This window comes from Athene cunicularia (assembly GCF_003259725.1).
Source record: "Athene cunicularia isolate RWA chromosome 9 unlocalized genomic scaffold, athCun1 chr9_part1, whole genome shotgun sequence".
In the NCBI taxonomy this organism is placed as follows: Eukaryota; Metazoa; Chordata; class Aves; order Strigiformes; family Strigidae; genus Athene; species Athene cunicularia.
The window spans coordinates 1,890,683-1,907,909 of record NW_020799110.1 but is presented as its reverse complement, the minus strand read 5'-3'; the positions used below and the strand labels follow the sequence as shown (position 1 = coordinate 1,907,909).

Genomic DNA, 17,227 nt, shown 5'->3' with positions numbered 1-17,227 from the left:
GGTGCATGGGAGTGGCTGCATTTGTTTAAAACTAAAAATACAACCCCAAATGTTAATGTAGACTGTTACACGTATATGGCATCCACTGCAGTGAATCAAAAGTTTTGGCAGCTTCCTTATTTTTAGAAGTGTCTTGACTGTTTAGTGCCAGATTTCACTAATTCTCCATTAATTCTCAGTATTTGCATTTCAGCTAAGCATTAAAGTGGGAGATGTAGGACTGTCTGTGAGTACAGAAAAAATTCATTTGTAAGTACTTAATAACAGGGAAGAGGTTATTTGTTCTAATTGTTCTGGAAGACAGCAAAATGCCGAAGAGATTTTAATGATATGAAATTGAGGTCACTAGATATGCTGTCGGTAAGGAGGATCTCCCTTAACATTTTTATTATAAAAGCTGAGACTTGGTACAACACAGAAAACTGAACTAAAATCCAATTGCTACTACTCTAAATAGAGGACTAGAAAGAAGTTATGCTCTGACCAGGAGTGCTGGAATAATTTCTTAGAACGCTTTGCTAAATATTAAGAGGTAGCAACAACAAGATCAAAGGTATTTAAGTCCCCAAAACATTTGCTAGAGCAGCTGAAATTGGGTCCTATTTGAACTTAGTCTATGAACTATTGCTCCCTGTGAATGCAAGACAAAAAAGATGACGTTTGAGTATATGGCAGCCTTTTGGGGATAGGAATGGGCTATTTCAAGGCTTTTTAAGTAAGCTGAGGGTGGAAAGCCACTTAAAGTGAGAGGGTAAGGGGGAATTTGGTATTAAATCAGGGTGAGTTTGAGGGGTTTGTTTGGGTTAGCTTGTTTGTGGCTTTCTTATTTTTTTAGCTGGGACTGCAGGCAATGCCATTCCTTGTTGGAATAAAAGGAATATAATACACTGGAGCGACCCGCAGAGAAACCGATGTACACAGTTATCTAACTGGAAGCAGAAACCAGTTTTTTTTCCAGCGTTTCAGCTGTGGGTACAATTCATGGGGACCAGCTCCATGTCAGATGGAGGAACAGTTGCCAGGAAGTGCCTCTCTATACAGACTACTCTGTGTGCAGTACATCTGCTGTTTCGTTGTTGCTTTCATTACCTCTGCCTCTTAAATCAGGTGTGGGGTTTGGTTTTTTTTTTTTTCTTTCATTCTAAAAATTCAAATGATAGCGGCACAAGTATGTCACTGTCTCATGAAAGGTACTGCTTGGCCCCTTGTAGGTTATATTGTTCCATAAACTTATTGAGGTTCCTCACTGAGTTTGGCTGAAAGTGTTTAAAGTCCAAAAAAACCCAGTTTCAGGAGAAAATAACATCAATGCTATATTGACTTCAATGAAACTTTACTTTACAATCCTTTAGTGTGTTTACTCCTAGTCTGTCACTCTGAAGATGCACCAAAAAGTGTATTGTAGTAAAATACTAAAAGAAGGGAAAAAAATCTCCTTTTCTGAAGCCCAGGTTCATATTGATTTTGGTTTGGGAAGCTGATTTCTTCTAGCCAGACATTTAGTCAAGACTGTGGATGAGGCTTAGCAAGATTTCTTCTGCCCTGCACTGGTCCCCCCGTGCCGTGATCCGTGGGCTGGACCCCAGCGCGGGGCGCAGGGACGCGTCCTGGGAAGGCCCGTGGCGGATCGGGGGTGGTGTCCCCTCCGCCTTTCTCTGCGCAGGACCACGCTTTCTGCTGGGCAACGTGTTCCTGGAGGTGCTGCCTCATCTCTGTCTGTCAGGTGTCCCTGGAGGTAAAACAGTAACTGGATTTGGGTACCAGTAGCAGCACAGCTTAAACTTTCCAGATGAGAGACTGTACGTTGTAAAATCATATTTTGTCTTTGCAGTACTAGAAATCATATTTTATGAGAATACTAAAATATGCAATGGCTTGTCTAAGCTTTCAGTTTGTGCTGTTGTCAACTGTGTGCATAAATCAAGTGAGCTCGTATCCAAATGTTTTGGGGATTGTGCTGTGTTGCAGATGATTTCAAGAAAGGAGCTCATTGAAATGCAATGAGAAAGTTGTAACAGTACATTTACCGCTCCCCGAAACAGAGCTATTATCAGCGAGTTCCTTTGCATAAAAAAAAGAAGGCATAAAATGAGTTTTTATACAATACGTGAGGCATAGCTGAAGTAGTAATGAATATCTGACAGCTGGGTTGAATCTCACAGCGTGTTTCTGTTGATATTAGCAGCAGGGAGGTCCCCTAGGTTTGCAAACATCACTATATCATATTATTGAAATCTGTTTTTCATTGTCACCTTCTCGTTTTCATAAGTGTGCATTCATGCCCTGATGTTTATAATGTAACAAATGAAACCTTTCTCTTTCTATCTGAATTCAAACCTTTTCTTGACTATTTTATCTTTCTTACAGGAAAAAAAAAAAAAAAAGTTGGGATTTTCTTAGGTCTTTTAACTCATAGTCAGAGGGCCAAACCTTACCTTCCCATTTTTTTTTCATGGAGTCCTAGAGTATAACTTGGAGGCAGACTTTGGCTCCTACTCACTAGTGCCTCTCAGCCAAATATAATGAGGCATTATGTAGATTTAAACATGCTGCTGCATAAAGCTCTATTCACTTTAAGAGCTTTTCTCATTAAATAAGACGCAATTTTTGGCCATACAGCAGTTGTCACGATAAGCTGTCTTGACAGCCAGGAGTTGCTGCGGGTGCTTCTTCCCTAGGGGCTGGCAGAAGGGGACTGTCCCGGAGTGGCTGCAGCACTCCGCTGCTTGGCAGGTCTCTGTTGCAAGAAAAAAAAAAAAAAAATCCTCATAGCCACTTAAACTCGGCTCTTTTGTGTGGGTTGAGTAGCACAACGCAGCCTTAATTCGGGTCGGTCCTGCTCTCCGTTACTGTTGGTGGAGGCAGAGCTGGCCTGGGAGGCAACGTAGCAGGGTATATGGAATAACAGATTTGTTTTTTCTTGGGGCTAAATTTATTTTTTCAACGCTGCTCCAGAATGAGCATGTGTTAACTCTGGACTGCCTGCCTTAGCACTGTTTTGTTGTTTTCTGAAACATCTGGGTTTCGGTGGTTGCCTGTGATTTCAGGTGCTAATTAAATATAATCTCACTGCAGGATTATTTTTAAAAACAATGTCTGGTTTCAAAGAGATGCTTAAAAACTGGGTGAAGAGGAGAGAAAAGCACTGATTAAGGAGGCTCCAGAGAGGATGTAGGTCCTCAGTTACACATAAACATATCCTACTAGTTTCAAGGGCAGTTACATATGGGAACTTAATGGGCAATAGATGTGTATCGTTTGTGCACACAATTTCTGTACAGAAATATTTGTAGAAAACCTTTTCTGACCTTCGTGTCAAAGTCTAAGTGGATGTGCAGATACTCCTGAGGTTGCTGCAGCTCGGTGCCGTTTTGAAAACAGGAGTTAGTGGTTCTGAAAAAGTTTTCTTAACCCAAAACTTCCTGTGTTCAGAGAAGTTGGCTGGAGTTTAGAAAAGGAAAACTTAATTATTTCAGGGCAATTGATGATCAGTACTAAAGCTATGGCCCTGCGAGCACTTCTCCCCGTATGCTGACTTACATGTACCAGTTTGCCTTTGATTTAGTCCCAGTGGCTTAGCATGAAATCCTGTTCTGGGAAGCAAGGAATCCTTTCTTCATGTGGTTTTTGCCAGCACTAAGATAGGTCGAATCTCAGTGTAATTTAGGTGAGGGAAGCTCTGACTTGTGCTGGGGAAGGATTTATCCAGGCTTGAAATGGCTTCCCTGAGCCTTGACTGTGCCTGCACACCTGGCTGCCCTGCTTGGGGCTGGGCATTGGCGAGGAGCAGGTCACCGTGACGCCAGAGCAGAAGGCAGCAACAACTCCCTTATTGCAGGGAGCAACATTTACCAGTCAACCAAGCAACGTTTCCCAGCTCCAAGGTGCTTCCTACGCTTTGGGATGAAAATTACCTACTCTGTGTGGAGGATGGATACAGCTTCTGCTGTCAGAGAGCACCAAGCACAAAATGTCTTGTTAAAAATGTGACAGCAGTTAACATTTAACTAGTGCACTTCGTATCATGCTTTTTTCCTCCTCTTGCAGAAGACAAAAATAGGTGTGTTATTGGCATCTCCTGGTGCAGTGGTTTTAAATTTCCTTACTTGCTCTTTCTTTGAAGTCTGCCTTCAGTGGTGTTACCAAAACATAACCTTTTTTGATGTTTTTTTTCTTTTTTTCCCCCTGTTGTTTTGATTTTTGGTTTTTTTCTACTCTGATCAGCATGAGGCTTATTTTAATCATCTTTTTTTTTTTTCGGCTGCTTATTTTTCAATGCTCGTTTGTGTTTTTTACAGAATTACAATCGACCTCCAGTAATGGCCTTAGCTGTTCCAGTGGCAGTGAAGTTTCTTCAGAGAGGCAATAAGGAGCTGTGCAGAAATATGTCAAGTTATCTCTCCTTGGCTGCAATTGCTAAAGCAGATCTGCTGGCTGATCACACAGACACCATTGTCAGAAGTGTCCTCCAAGGTATGAATGCACTGAGATTTTTGGATGTCGTCCTGCGGCGTGCCCACCGTTAGATTACTGAGGCTGTACTAGGCATAAAACCAAACAAGTTATACGTAAAAACACGTGTGAGGCGTGGACGTAGAAAGCAGACATATGGACGTATCTATAAACGTGTGATAAAACATGGTAGACACAATCTAACACCGGACTATATCACGAATAGGTGATTTACTGAGCCTTGTTGACTATGGAAGTGTCATTATAGATCGGGTGACCCGCAGGGCAGGAAATACATCTGTACTTGTTAGCGTACCCTACTAATGGACTTCAAATGGTAAGCCCTGATATGAGACACTAGTTACTGGGCTCTTATCCTTTCTATTAGTGTCTTTGGCAATACTCCAAAATATAAATGGGGATGAAATGAATCCCATTCTGTGGCAAAATAGACGTAAGCTATAAAAGCTTTGTAGTGGTTCTTTAATTTTGCTTACGTTATTAGCTTTACATGGAATATTGTTGCTAACCTCTGTACACTTTCCTTTTGTGGTTTAAAAAGCCAAAATATTCATACCTCTACGCAAGGAGGTCCAATTTAGTCGAAGTAGTGAAGTTCATGATTTTTATTTTACTATAGTGCCACTGCAGTAGTAAAATCAGTTTGTTTTTTCTTTGAGTATGGGTAAGCAATAAGTAATAACTGCTGTCTACTTATTCCAAGGACATTGTTATGAAGATGTTAAGCCCTCAAATTAAGTGTGTGCGTTCTGTATTTACTTAAAAATATAAATGGAGTCTATTATGGAGGGATAGCTAAGCTAGAAAGTAATTTGGTCCTTACGACGTCATGATAGTTTGAATATTTCTGTCCACTTTGTTTAAGGATGAATATGTGATAAACATAATAAATATGTAGGAGCTGTGTGATAATACTAATTGAGTAGAGTCCAAGAACAGAATATTGCTAACAGCTTAAAGCCAGATGGAGAATTCTTTTAAGGCTTGTGACATTAGTATTTATATGTTAATATTGTGCATTACCACTTGTAACTCGGTGCTGTTAATAGAAAGAAATAGAGCACAACAGGTTTTATGGCATTGTCTTAGGTTTGAGAAAAGTGATGCCTACAGCTGAAGGTTTCATCATGCCTGCGCCTGCTCGGTTTTGTGTATTTATGTTATTCTACCAGCAGATGTTGCTGTGGACATCAGGTTTGGAAATTCCAGACTGGAAGAGGGCACTCTGAATAGGCGAAGTGCTTTGTTTTGCGTAGTGAGTTAAATGCACTGTAGGTAACTTATATTTGGGGCGTGAAAAGGTTGGGTTGCTGCAGGCTAAGAACCGCACTTAGGGACTGTTTGCTGAAGGGAGAAGGGAAGCGGGAGGATAAGCAGCTCGGGGTGAATTTACCCAGCAGCGTGGAGACAAAGGGCCTTGTTTGGGTGCTGCACAGACAGGGCTCAGCCTCATGGCACCAGGGAGACTGATAGTAGACTTTGGCCCGTTGTCTGCGAGTGTTTGAGAGCTAACTGGATTTTTGGATGACTTGGGGCAACTGTTTGGCTGCATAATCAGTTTCTTATCTTATTAGCTACAAAAGAGCTCTTTAGAAAGAGTGTTTAACTACTCTGTTCCAGTTTGTGTGAACTCAGCTTCTAAACATGCAAATGTCTCACTGTGCCCACGATGCTGACAGGCTCTGTGCTGACACCTTCCAGCAGCGTAAGGGCTTGGGCACATTTATTCCTGTTTCCAGGGCACAGCAGCAAAACTCCCCTGCAGTCGTTGCTGCAATCTGAGCGTCCCATGGCTGCTCCACCTTCCAGAGCTGCTCAGGCAAGGGGTGTGGATGCTGCTTGCAGCAGAGGCTTGTTTGAGAGCAGAACTGGGCTCAGCAACGTACTCCAGTTCCGTGCGCCTTGCGCTTGCGCCTTCAGTTTTATGTTTGCGGGGCAACAGCAGGGTTGCGTTGGCTTTTCCATATTTGGAGCCCAAACTCCCCCAAAAGACTATTTACTTAGTGTTTTTCAAACAGGCAAAGTAACTCCTGACAAAGAAAAACATAGTTAAGCTAGGAGGGAAAGAAAGAAGCTGGTGGAGGTGACTTGTGGTGCTGGACAGGAGGGGACTAGACTGTAGGAAAGCTTTGCTGGTCCACAGACGTGATAAAAGAAGGAGCAAAGCAGTTGGAAAGCGAAGAGTTTTCCAGCTGAGTCAGTGAGAATGAAAAGGACTGGCTTAGCATTTGGTCATCTGCCAAACCAGAACAGAGATAGGAAGAGGCTACTTCCAAGACAAAACATTTCAGGTATGAGGTACAGTAAGAAAAGTAGCCGGGAAGGACTTCTGGTGATCTTTTTAAGGATTTTGCTTTTCCTGCTGCGTTTCGTGGACATTTGTTTTCATTTAATGGAGGGCACTCTATGGTAAGAGGATTTGAGAGTGGTTTTGCCCTTGCACAATGGTGGGACCTCAAGTGTTTTTCGTAACTGAAGATCTGTTTTCTGGCTGACAGCAGACAAATGGAGGTAATCTTTCATTGTTCTGTAATTAAGGTTATTTGCAGATATTATTTAGTAAGGGATTTTTGTCATCCTTACTACTAAGCATTTAAAATTTAGCTATGTTTTTATTACAGAGTAATAGGAGAAATTCCAGCAATCAGAGCAGGTTTTTTTTACCTTAAACAGCATTGCCAAAACTTCAGAGCAGGTCATGTAACTCTAGTTATGAAGCAGAACCCCCTTGAGTGACATAATAAAGTGGAAATTACCTTGTCATAGCTTTTTCTTACTACTTTTGTGTTGTGGAAGGAAGGATCTGGTAGCTGTGTCATTCAGGAATAAGCATAGCAGCAACGTGGCAAGAAACTTTTCAAAGTGTGTTCTTAAGACATCTGTAGAGAACGAGAAAGACAAACGTGAATAGAGCAGAAGAGGGTGGGCTGCTTCCAGTGGTTATAAGAATTGCTTTGAATAAGACATTCTCCTTGATAACTTGTTCGGAGGCTTCAACAGGTAGTGAATAATTGTTCTTGTCGTAAATGATTACATATCCAGCGAGTAACTATTCATCATTGTCTACTCCTGCTCGGTTTTCTACACGCAAATCGCCACCAGCGCCTTGGCTCTCTGCATCTGCCTCTTATGCACTGCAGCCAGCCCTATGTTTTTACTGGAATTTGGATAAATTTGTGAATGTGAGAGAACAAAGCTGCTGCCACTGCATATTCATCAATTCTGCCTTGTACAAACCCCCTGTTGTCATCAAACTAGTTGGTTACTTTGGATATCTAAACTATCTATCAAAACTGCCTATGTCCTTCTCAGAGGGCTGGCATTATGGGGTACTGATTGATTTTTATTTGGGGATATCTCAAAACCAACCCTTCCCTCAGCCTCCGAGGGCCGTGCTAGCACAGCCTCGGGCCGAGGCACGTGTGTCAGTATGTCAGAGAATCTCTTCTGTACAAGCGACCGTGTCCGTGTGGGACAACACCTAAAATGGCAGATCCTTGCACATTCACAAGGGGGACTGTGGTCATGACAGGCCTTGAAAGTTGGCTGATGCTTGGATTTTGGTCCTCAGAGGGTTTCCCCATCTGTATGAGATATTGATATTCCTGTTCTCTTTCTATCAGCCCCTAAACCTGCATGGTTCAAAACATGGAAAAATTCCCAACTGGTATTTACTTTCAGAGTTTCTATTCATGAGAAGTGTGGAAAGTTTTAGTTTAGTAAAGTATCTTTATTTACAGAACAACTTTACAAAAATAATTTCAATAAAATTATTACAAAGTCAATTTACAATATAATACAGCTGTGTTTTCTCCAAATGTAACATCAGATTATGATGAGGGATATTACTTTTATATGTTAGGTCAATCCGTGGCATAAATAATGCTTTAAACGAGGAGCTAGTTTTGTTATAGTCTACAAATTACTAACAGCGATTAATAAACAACACATTTCTTGGTTTATGTGGCTCCTCTGTACAATTCCCATCAGCACTACAGAAGCTGATGGCTGGAGGAGCCTGGCAGATGTGCAGCCTTGTGTCCGCTCTGCAGAGACGGCTCAGCCGGGGCACCATCCACCTCCGAAAAGTCCGCGGTGGCACACGCTTTCATACGTCAGAAGGCACTGTGCTAGGGAGACAGCAGTCCTCTGACCTCGGGAACAGCTTTTCCAATATCACACTTTGATAAATTTGGGTTGGGGTTTTTTTTTCCCATGTTTTGCCAAAGCAGCAGGCAGGGATCAAATCCCATCCCCACAATACCTAATTTTGTAAACTTTCAATACTAATCTTCCTTGGGAATTCGAGACACGCGGGCTCCTACAGCTCTGTTTGCTTGTACGTATTGGTGTTCAGCTCTTCATGAAATACGTTCTCTGCTTCAGAAACTGCTTTGCCAGAATTTAAGAAACGTACTGGGCTCCTCCGTACGGCAAAACTTCTGTGACTCCCCACCCGATGATGTTGCCCCTGATACTGCACGCGCCTTCCCCACTCTGCGCTGCTATCTCTTTGGCACTGAGCACTCTGTCCCACATGTTAAAGCCAGTTAATTTTCCAGAGAAGGCTAACGCTTCATCAAATCCCCCTCCAATGCAGCAGCCATTCTTTTCTTGTCCGATCTGCAAAATCCCTCCGTCGGGCACGGTGTGAGCATCGGCAACGTCCACGGCGGTGCCCGCGAGCTCTCCCTTCACCCACAGGGACGCGGAGCCGTTCTCCGAGCTCCAGGCACCGCAGACATGGATCCACTTCCCAGGAACAACTACGTTTTTGACAGCTAACTTGTGCTGGTCACCACCAACAACAAGCACTGCAGACTCCCGGCTGAGATAAAGCTGGATTTCGTATGGGTTTAACTTGGTTCCGTAAGAGAAGACAATAGTTTTGTCCAAAGCCTCAGTCACCTTGATCCAGATACAAGCGGTAAAGGAGTGAAGGGTCATTCCAGCAGTTGGATGAACGCTCCCAAATATCTTTTTCGAACGCATGGGGAATAGGATTGCTGTTTCACACCCTGAAAAAGTTAGAAAGGTGGTTAGGTAAATAACAACTAGTTTATTTGTACATGCACAGTCAGGATCCCTGACATATGCTCCCTTCTGGGCTTCTCAAAGGAGTCCCCTCTCTTTCACTTAAGCCTTGTTTCCGCCTCTGTGTTCTTTTTCAGCATGGAGTGATGTAAGCAGCAACGTTACAGTGCAAGGATGGGCTCAGCGATGTGTGAAAGGGCAGGTTTAGATGCTGCGCCATCCCTGGGTTAGCAGCGTGAGGCTGCAGCACCAGTTACTCGGTGTCCTGTGGCTGTCCACTGGACAACTGGGCAGCGGAGAAGGGGACAGGGGCTACTGAAAAGCAGGCGCAGGGGGTGTTGGCAGAAGCATGCTGAAATGTGTCGATTTATTTATTATAAAGGCTCCATCTTCCAATCCTACCTTTGGGGCTGTTGGTCAGAAACTTCCACGTGCACTGGTTAAGCAGGGGGAACGTAGAAAACGACAGATATTTTTAAAACAGGTTATCTCTCTAATTAATCAGTATGTTGGTAATAGAAATTAGATTAGTTAAAACGACTAACAGAAATTGGTGAAACTTGGAAAAGTAACTGGTGATCACTAAAGCCAAGCCACTTCTGGTATTCTGTGTTCTGTTCCCTAGTTGTATAACTTAATATTCTAGGTGACACTGGGGGGAAAGCAGCCCCTTCCTACAATTAAGCTGGTTCGCTTCCTGTTTAAATAAGGTAGAGGATCTAAAATGCCTAAAATACGTGTGGAAATTTCTGCTCTAGCGAATGAAGGACTCTTTGTGTCCTCCAGGATGGTGCTGCTGTGTTATTTCAGCGACTGCTTCCTTTCAGCTTTGAGCACATCTACATTTCTTCACTGGCCCTTTTGAGGAGGGGCAGGGTCAGCGAGCAACTGTTGGGGATACTCCTTAAAATGCTACTTAGGAACACTGTTGTGAAAAAGCCTTCAATTAGCAAGCTTTCAGGCTTTATTATCAAGGCCTAAACAAAATTAAAACCAGCACTGAAGAACAAAAAGTGTGATTAGAAAATCCCTCAAGAGTATGGCTGGCAGTAATTCAAGATGTGAGAAATTAAAATCAGTTGCTAAAAACTCCCTTGAAAAAAAAATTTTGGAGAGAGACTCTGCAAGTACTTAAAATGTATCTTTTAATTTGAAAAATAAGAACATTTTATATAAAACCATGTAGGAGCCAGTGGAAATAATCTGGATTTCCACTGGTGAGACTGAGATCCTTAATGCTGATCAAGTTTTTTACTCTCACCTAGTGCAGCGTAACTGCCTGCAAGGCTGGCTGCGTTACAGGAGAGAGATAAAGAATGAGATCATGCTTTCTGGAAGGCAAGGCTCTGTGTCTGGGGAAAAAAGGAACATGCTGTAAGATCTACTCCCAGTACACAAAAGTTACTAAAGTGTGATGATAAAGGAGTAAAAGCAATTTACTTACAAAGCTGAATCCATGCCCTACATGGAAGGATGGACGAGATTGTGAAACACTTTGATGTAAACTATTGTTATGTTGTGTTTGTGTTGTAACAGGCTTGTGTAAGCTTTGCTTTAGGAGTTACAACACGCTCTGCTTCTTGCTCACCTGTGTAAGAGCTCACACTGGTGGTGCTGCTACGGGTTGTGGGCAAGGCTGGTGTAACTGCACCCCTGACTTCCTATTCGCACACGCCTGTGAGGTTCTGCCAGCGTGGATTTCTGTGGGGGTTTTGAGCTGCAGTAACTTAGATATGCGGAAAATAGTCGTTAAAGACATGTCAACGTTTAGGAGGCGTTAGTGACATTTAGTCACATTTAGGGATCGCTGTCTGGTAGGCAGTTATATCCTGCGTGTAGCGGTTTTGCACCCACACTTTAAATAGGTGGGGTTTGCTCTGCCATACCCACCCTGCTGTAGCTGCTCTTTGATGTTGTGTTACAGCGCACAGAAAAACTGACGTTTGAGATAGGAGCTCATCTTTCTATGGCCATCTCGCTTGCTGACAAATACAGATGTTTTGGAGGGGAGGAAAAAAAAAAACCCCACCGCCGCAGTGTTACTAATTTTTCCATGCTTGGAGAAATAATATTCTGTCCTGACAGTTGCATGCAGTGAACGTGCCCTCCCTGCGGGAAGCGTGTTTAGCTGGCTGACAGCAGCAGCGTGTCCTCGGATCCAGCTCTGCTCTTGGGCAGTGAGAGTTGGGGAGGAGACAGCGTTGAGTTTAGGAAGAGGAAGGAGCGGGTACATGCATGGGGAGAACAGCAGAGCTCAGCGACTAGTGTGTAGGAGTTACCAGCTGGGAAGGTAAAAGGTGAGAGAACATAATTTATGTGTTTCCTGCTCTCTGGCAACCATTTAATCTGTGGGAGGTGGGATCCTAGCTGGCTTTGCCCTGCATAAGGACTTTGATTAAACCCTTCTTTGATCCCACGTTTGAAAAACTCAGCGCCTCTATTTCAAGAACAGTGAATGGGTTTCCTCCCTGTACGTACAGAATCATCCAGGTTGAAAAAGACATTGAAGATCGCTTAGTCCAACCATTAACCTAACGCTGACTGTTCAGAGACTGCTCAGAGCTGCTGTGCTGTCCCTAAGGTTGCTTTGGGGTCACATGCAGAGGAAGGCCCTTAGGAGGGGTGTTTATAGGAGCTCTGTTGGGACAGGCCCACCAAAGAGAACTCTCTGGAAAAGCGCAGCGCACGTGGACTTACCTGCTGGCAGTAAGTGCTGAGCTGCCCATGTCTGCGATGCCTTCAGTTCAGCTCTGGTTTGCTGTAGCTCTTTCCACAGAGAGTTCAAAATGAGGTTGTCTCCTCTGGTGGGACCGAATTTATCCTGCTGAAAAGCTGTTTCCTGAGCCTCTGCCTCGGACCTCCTCAGCCAAGCGCTCTCCAGCCGGCCGAGCCTGCTGGACACGTTGTGGCTCAGCAGGAGGACGTGCTCGAGAACTTTTCCTTGCTCAGACTCCTGAAGCCTCTTGGCTTCTTCAGCTTGGTCACTGCTCCTCACAAGTGCCTGCTCTACCTGTGACACGATGTGGGAGGTGACTTTCTCGACCGTGGTGGCGAAGGTGCCCGCGAGGCTGGTGGTGAGCTGGCTCAGCTCTGCTTTCAGGGTCTGCAGGTCCACCTTCAGGACCTCATCCATCGCCTGCAGCATCATGTTCTCTTTCATCTGCGAGTTCTCGAGCATGATGAAGAGCTTGTCCCACTCGGTGTGCTCTCGCTGGCAGTCGGACAAAGCAGCTGGAATGGAAGAGACAGATGTTGCTATTCCTTTATACTTACATTTTTAAACAGGAGTACTTGACAAAATCTAGCTCTGTGCAAGACTTATATGCTCCAGGCTGTCAGTGTTTTTCCCTCTATATCAAAACAGAAAAATAGCGTGTGTTATAGCAATTCTGAAACTAAGTGTCATCGGCAGACTTTTGCAGGAAAACTGAAAAATAAAGAGTATAAAGCAAATCCAAAGGCACACCATCCAATGCTCTAGTAATTGCCATCCATAGTAATCTACTGGTACAAGCCACATGCTGCTTCCTCTGGGGGGAAAAAAAAAAATAAATTATGTTTGTAATAATAACTGCTACAAGAGCTACACAACAAAGAATGCAATTCTGTCCTTAACACAAATTTAGTTTAATTCTACTTACTTTCCTCAGTACCGAGAACTGGACCTTCAATTTCATTATCCAGATTCACATACATGAGATCATAGTCCTCATCTTCCTCCAAAACAGAAACAGAAGCCCTGAAAACACAGAACAGCGTAAGGAGAGAAAGTATTTCTTGGGGCCACATTCTCGAGCTGCTTCCTGAGAATAGCTGGGCTGTCTGGAGCTAAAGTCAGAGTCAGACTGCAGCGGAGACGAGAGTGCGAGCGAGACGCGGCGAGCCCCTAATAAACGCTCCGAGCGCCTCGGCTTGAATGAATGAGCAGTGCTGGTGCCAGTGCTGTAATAAGAGCACTTCTGCTGTTGGTTTTGGCTGAGAGGAGGAGGGGGCGTGCAGCTCTCTCCACTCCAGCCTTCCAGGTTTGCACTGGGGGGAGATGAACTGACTCATGGAGGGGAAGAAACGGGGAAAGCTGCTCTTGTGCACTGCCGCTTCCCCTCCGGGAGCGGCGATGCGGGAGTGAGGGCGGGGGCTGCAGTCACTTGGAGCTTGCTGCCTACAAGCACTGGCTTTGTCAGTTGTTTTGTGTTATTTTGTGTTATTTGTGGACAGGAAAGCGTCCTCTGCAAAACCCATTTTGTAGTTGGTACATGCCAGGGCTCTGGAGGGGACTGGTAGAAAAATAAACATACCTAGGGTTGATTTGGATACGTGAGGGTGGTTTAACCTAAATATTGTAGCTTTTTTGGTGGTTATATATAAAAACTTCTATTATATCCTAACAGTTTACTGCTTTAAGCAGTAAAGGAGAATTCACAAAGACAGCTTGTTAAGGTTTTGCTTTTCTAGCCCTCATTACCAATAACAACATCATAACTATGTGGATAATACGCTACCACTAATATTTTGTTTCAGGAGCATGTAGATTGGCAGCTGCATGATTAGAGTTGTTTCTGTTAACTTTGAGGAAAAAACAAAAAAGCGAAACAAGGGACTCTTGGATTAGACATTAATCTAGTGCTAAGTATTATTGTTACTGGTGTTAATCTGCTTTAAATTCTGAAATCTTATCCCTTCGATGGGCCGTTATTTCTGAGATGCGTTGTTTAGGTGAGATATGGGGTAATATGGTACAAATTGGATATTAGCTATGAAATATTCAGAGAATAGCAAAAAACCCCAACCCATAATTGCATCTGACTTGCAATCTGTGTTCCCTTTCCGTTTGAGTCTCTGCTTTAGCCCTTAGCACTGCACTCAGGGGTGTGTGACAAGGTCCTTGGGCCCCTGTTCTTGCTCGTTCAGCCTCCGCCACCTGGGCCGGGAGCGGGAGGTGCGACCACGCGAGGCAGTTGAGATGGAATCCGTGGCCTCAACCATTTCCTCCCTCCCGCAGCGCAAACCAAGAGGCACTTCTCAGGTGTTGCCTTTTGACTGAGGAGGGAAGTAAAGCCGGAGGGTCCCCAGCCTGCTCCTGACTCCTCCAGGCTTGCTCCTAGCACCCCAGGGCTGCCTGATGCTTTGGGGCGCTCAGAAAACTGCCGAGAGCCCGGTGCTGCTGCACCAGCTGCCTCCCAGTGCTCAGCCTTGCTTGGGCAAACCTGGACTACCTGGGCATTGGGCTTGCTGGCCACGGCACTCTGCAATTCCTAGGTGCCACGCTGTCTCACTGATTCATTCGATGTGTACAGGGGGTTCCTGCCACAGTGGGGCCTACAGCTGCTCTCCTGCAAACACAAATAGTAAGTAATAATGTCGAGGCGATGTGTTAGAAACCTCAAAAGTTTGGTGAAGTAGAGGCAAGAGTTTTCGAGGAGGTGTGTGCTTAACTTTTAAGTCGTTTGGGGGAAAAAACTAGATGCACAGGCTTTTATCTTTGAATACTCAATGTGGAGTGAATGTTAAGACACCACTGTATGGCATCGAGAGCTCCTCCTGTCCACGTTAGTTTGCAGCATGCTACCAGGCTCTTTCCCTTATTTATTTATTTATTTATTTATTTATTTTATATTTTTTTAATTCCCCAAGCTCTCTGCTTCTGGATTGGGCAGCGCAGAGACTGAGCACGAGGTGACCTTTGGTGCTCGTTGTGTGCGCAGGGAGCGTGGCCAAAGTGTGTCAGGGGCATGGTCCTGGTTGGGGTTGTCCTGGCTGCATCCTCCCTGCCTGACTTGCAGCCAGCCGTGCAAAGCCAGCGAGTGGCCCCAACTGTACCGTTAGTCTTTTCCTGACTTGCATAATTCCCAGTGTGTGGTCTGCTTGGAAAGGCTGAAAAAATCTAATCTGGAAAGTATTGGGGTTAAGGGTGGTAGAGGAAGGAAGAGGGAGAGAAGGTTTAAGGAGTTGAGTATAATGTTTTTCCATTCCGGGAGAACAAACTCACTTTTTAGGCTCTTAGTTTAGACTGAGACAGATGAAGCAAGATGGAAGAAAGGAAATTACTTGGGAACGGGCACAATATCACCTCTGACTGAGCACTGAGAATCAAAAGGTTGGTGAGCTGCATGTGCATAAATGCCTTATAAACCGAAAAGACATGACAAACAAATTACAAGAGGTACTCAGAGCTAGCTTGAAACATGAAAAGACAAGAAAATAGTGATTTGGGTTGTGCTTTGTGACCTTTCTTAAGTTTTATGAAGAACAGACACAAACTGCGGTGTCTGCTTGGATTGTTTATGAGTTTGTAAACACAGGTTATTCAATTAAAAGCAATTCCACGTCAGTGAGGTCACTTAAATATCAATGTGATGGGGTTGCTTCTAAATTGCCTTGGCTTTTCATTTCTCTTGGTTAGCAAATGTAAACCCAGCAATGTTTGCTGTGGGAAACTGCCCAAATTCCCATTTGTACAACGTATTTTTGTTCAGAGAAGTTTCGTGGCTGCAATCCACCGTGTTGTGTCATGACGAATGGTATCACTCCTCTAATACATCCAATACTTTAAATGCTTGTTTTCCTCACATTGAATACTTAGTCTTACTCTCCAGATACCTTCCTATCTGTGACATCCCAGCTTAGGCAATAGCATGCCTCAGGTTCAGGGCTGGTTTTCCTTGTTTAAAGCTGCTCGTTTTTGTTAGTCTCTGCTGAATTCCTTCCCTCTGCATTTTTGCAGCTGAGATGAATTTTGCCTCTCCAGGAACATGGGAATTTCATCTTTTGCAATTGTTACTATTGCTGAAATTTGACTGGAGCTTAAGGGCTCTGTTCCATATGGGCAGAAAACTTCCAGTGGAAGCTAAACATGTGCAAGTGCAAAGAAAGGACTTATTTCTGTAAGCACTAAACTATCTGGAGAAGAAAATAAGTTTTAGTGTATTCAGTTACAAAATTGTTCAGTTTGGAACTCGGATGTGACTCTAGAAAAGTTCAGTAAATACATCCTCTCACCATTTTGGTTCTAATTTGGGGTGAGTTAGTGCTTTGCATGAATCCCATGGTACGATAGTGACACATAAAAAGAAGTGACACTTTTTTACACACTGACTTGTAACATCAGGAAGATATTTGCACAAAAAAAATTGGCTAGAAAATAGCCAAAACTGAACAGCTTGTGAATTTGTTTAGAGTAATTCCTCAGCAAATATCTTCCCTTTGCAACTGGCCTTTGTGCTTTATATATAGAAAACAAGACAGAAATTTGCCCCGTCCGTGGGATTAGAGGCTGGGTCTGACCCTTGCCGTTAGCGCTGCAGAGGTGGTACGGAGGGCTCGGAGCTGCCAACGATTCCTCAAGCAGAGTAACTGCTTTGGGTAGGATGCAGAAGTGTGGAGGCACTCCTCCGAAGCGGAAGGACCCCTTGGGGATCGTTACAAGCTGCTCGACTAAAAGTTGTCTGAGCCTGCGATGAATTAGACGTGAGTTACTTGGCTCAGAGGTGACGTTGCGAGGCCTAACGGTGTCTTGGGGTGCGTTTTCTGTGTCTGGCAAGAGCACGATGTGGTCCAGGCTGAACCCAGCTATCCTTTTTCTACCAGCCATGAAGTGACCTGCTTATCTTCCAAAATTACACAGCTCAGATTTAGATGGGAGAAAAAAGCAGCAGTCCAGAGAGCTAGTTCCTATTGGAAACCAAATCCAAAGAGACCTTAAGGACTTTCAAGGGTTTACAAA

General features: G+C 44.0%; 2 protein-coding genes across 3 annotated transcripts in view; one reads left to right on the top strand and one right to left on the bottom strand.

Moving 5' to 3' along the window:
• The window catches only part of VEPH1 (ventricular zone expressed PH domain containing 1), an 82,450-nt gene that overhangs the window by 5,663 nt on the left and 59,560 nt on the right, over positions 1–17,227 (top strand). For both annotated transcript variants that reach the window (XM_026854880.1, XM_026854881.1), the window contains exon 4: positions 4,299–4,473. In XM_026854880.1, coding sequence (XP_026710681.1) covers positions 4,299–4,473 — 175 coding nt within the window. The remainder of the gene's footprint in view (positions 1–4,298; positions 4,474–17,227) is intronic.
• PTX3 (pentraxin 3) lies at positions 8,690–13,419 on the bottom strand. Its single transcript, XM_026854882.1, has 3 exons — positions 13,149–13,419; positions 12,205–12,738; positions 8,690–9,491 (listed from the first exon to the last, which is right to left on the bottom strand). Exons 1-3 carry the CDS (start codon positions 13,294–13,296, stop codon positions 8,878–8,880), a joined length of 1,296 nt encoding a protein of 431 aa, XP_026710683.1. The 5' UTR covers positions 13,297–13,419; the 3' UTR covers positions 8,690–8,877.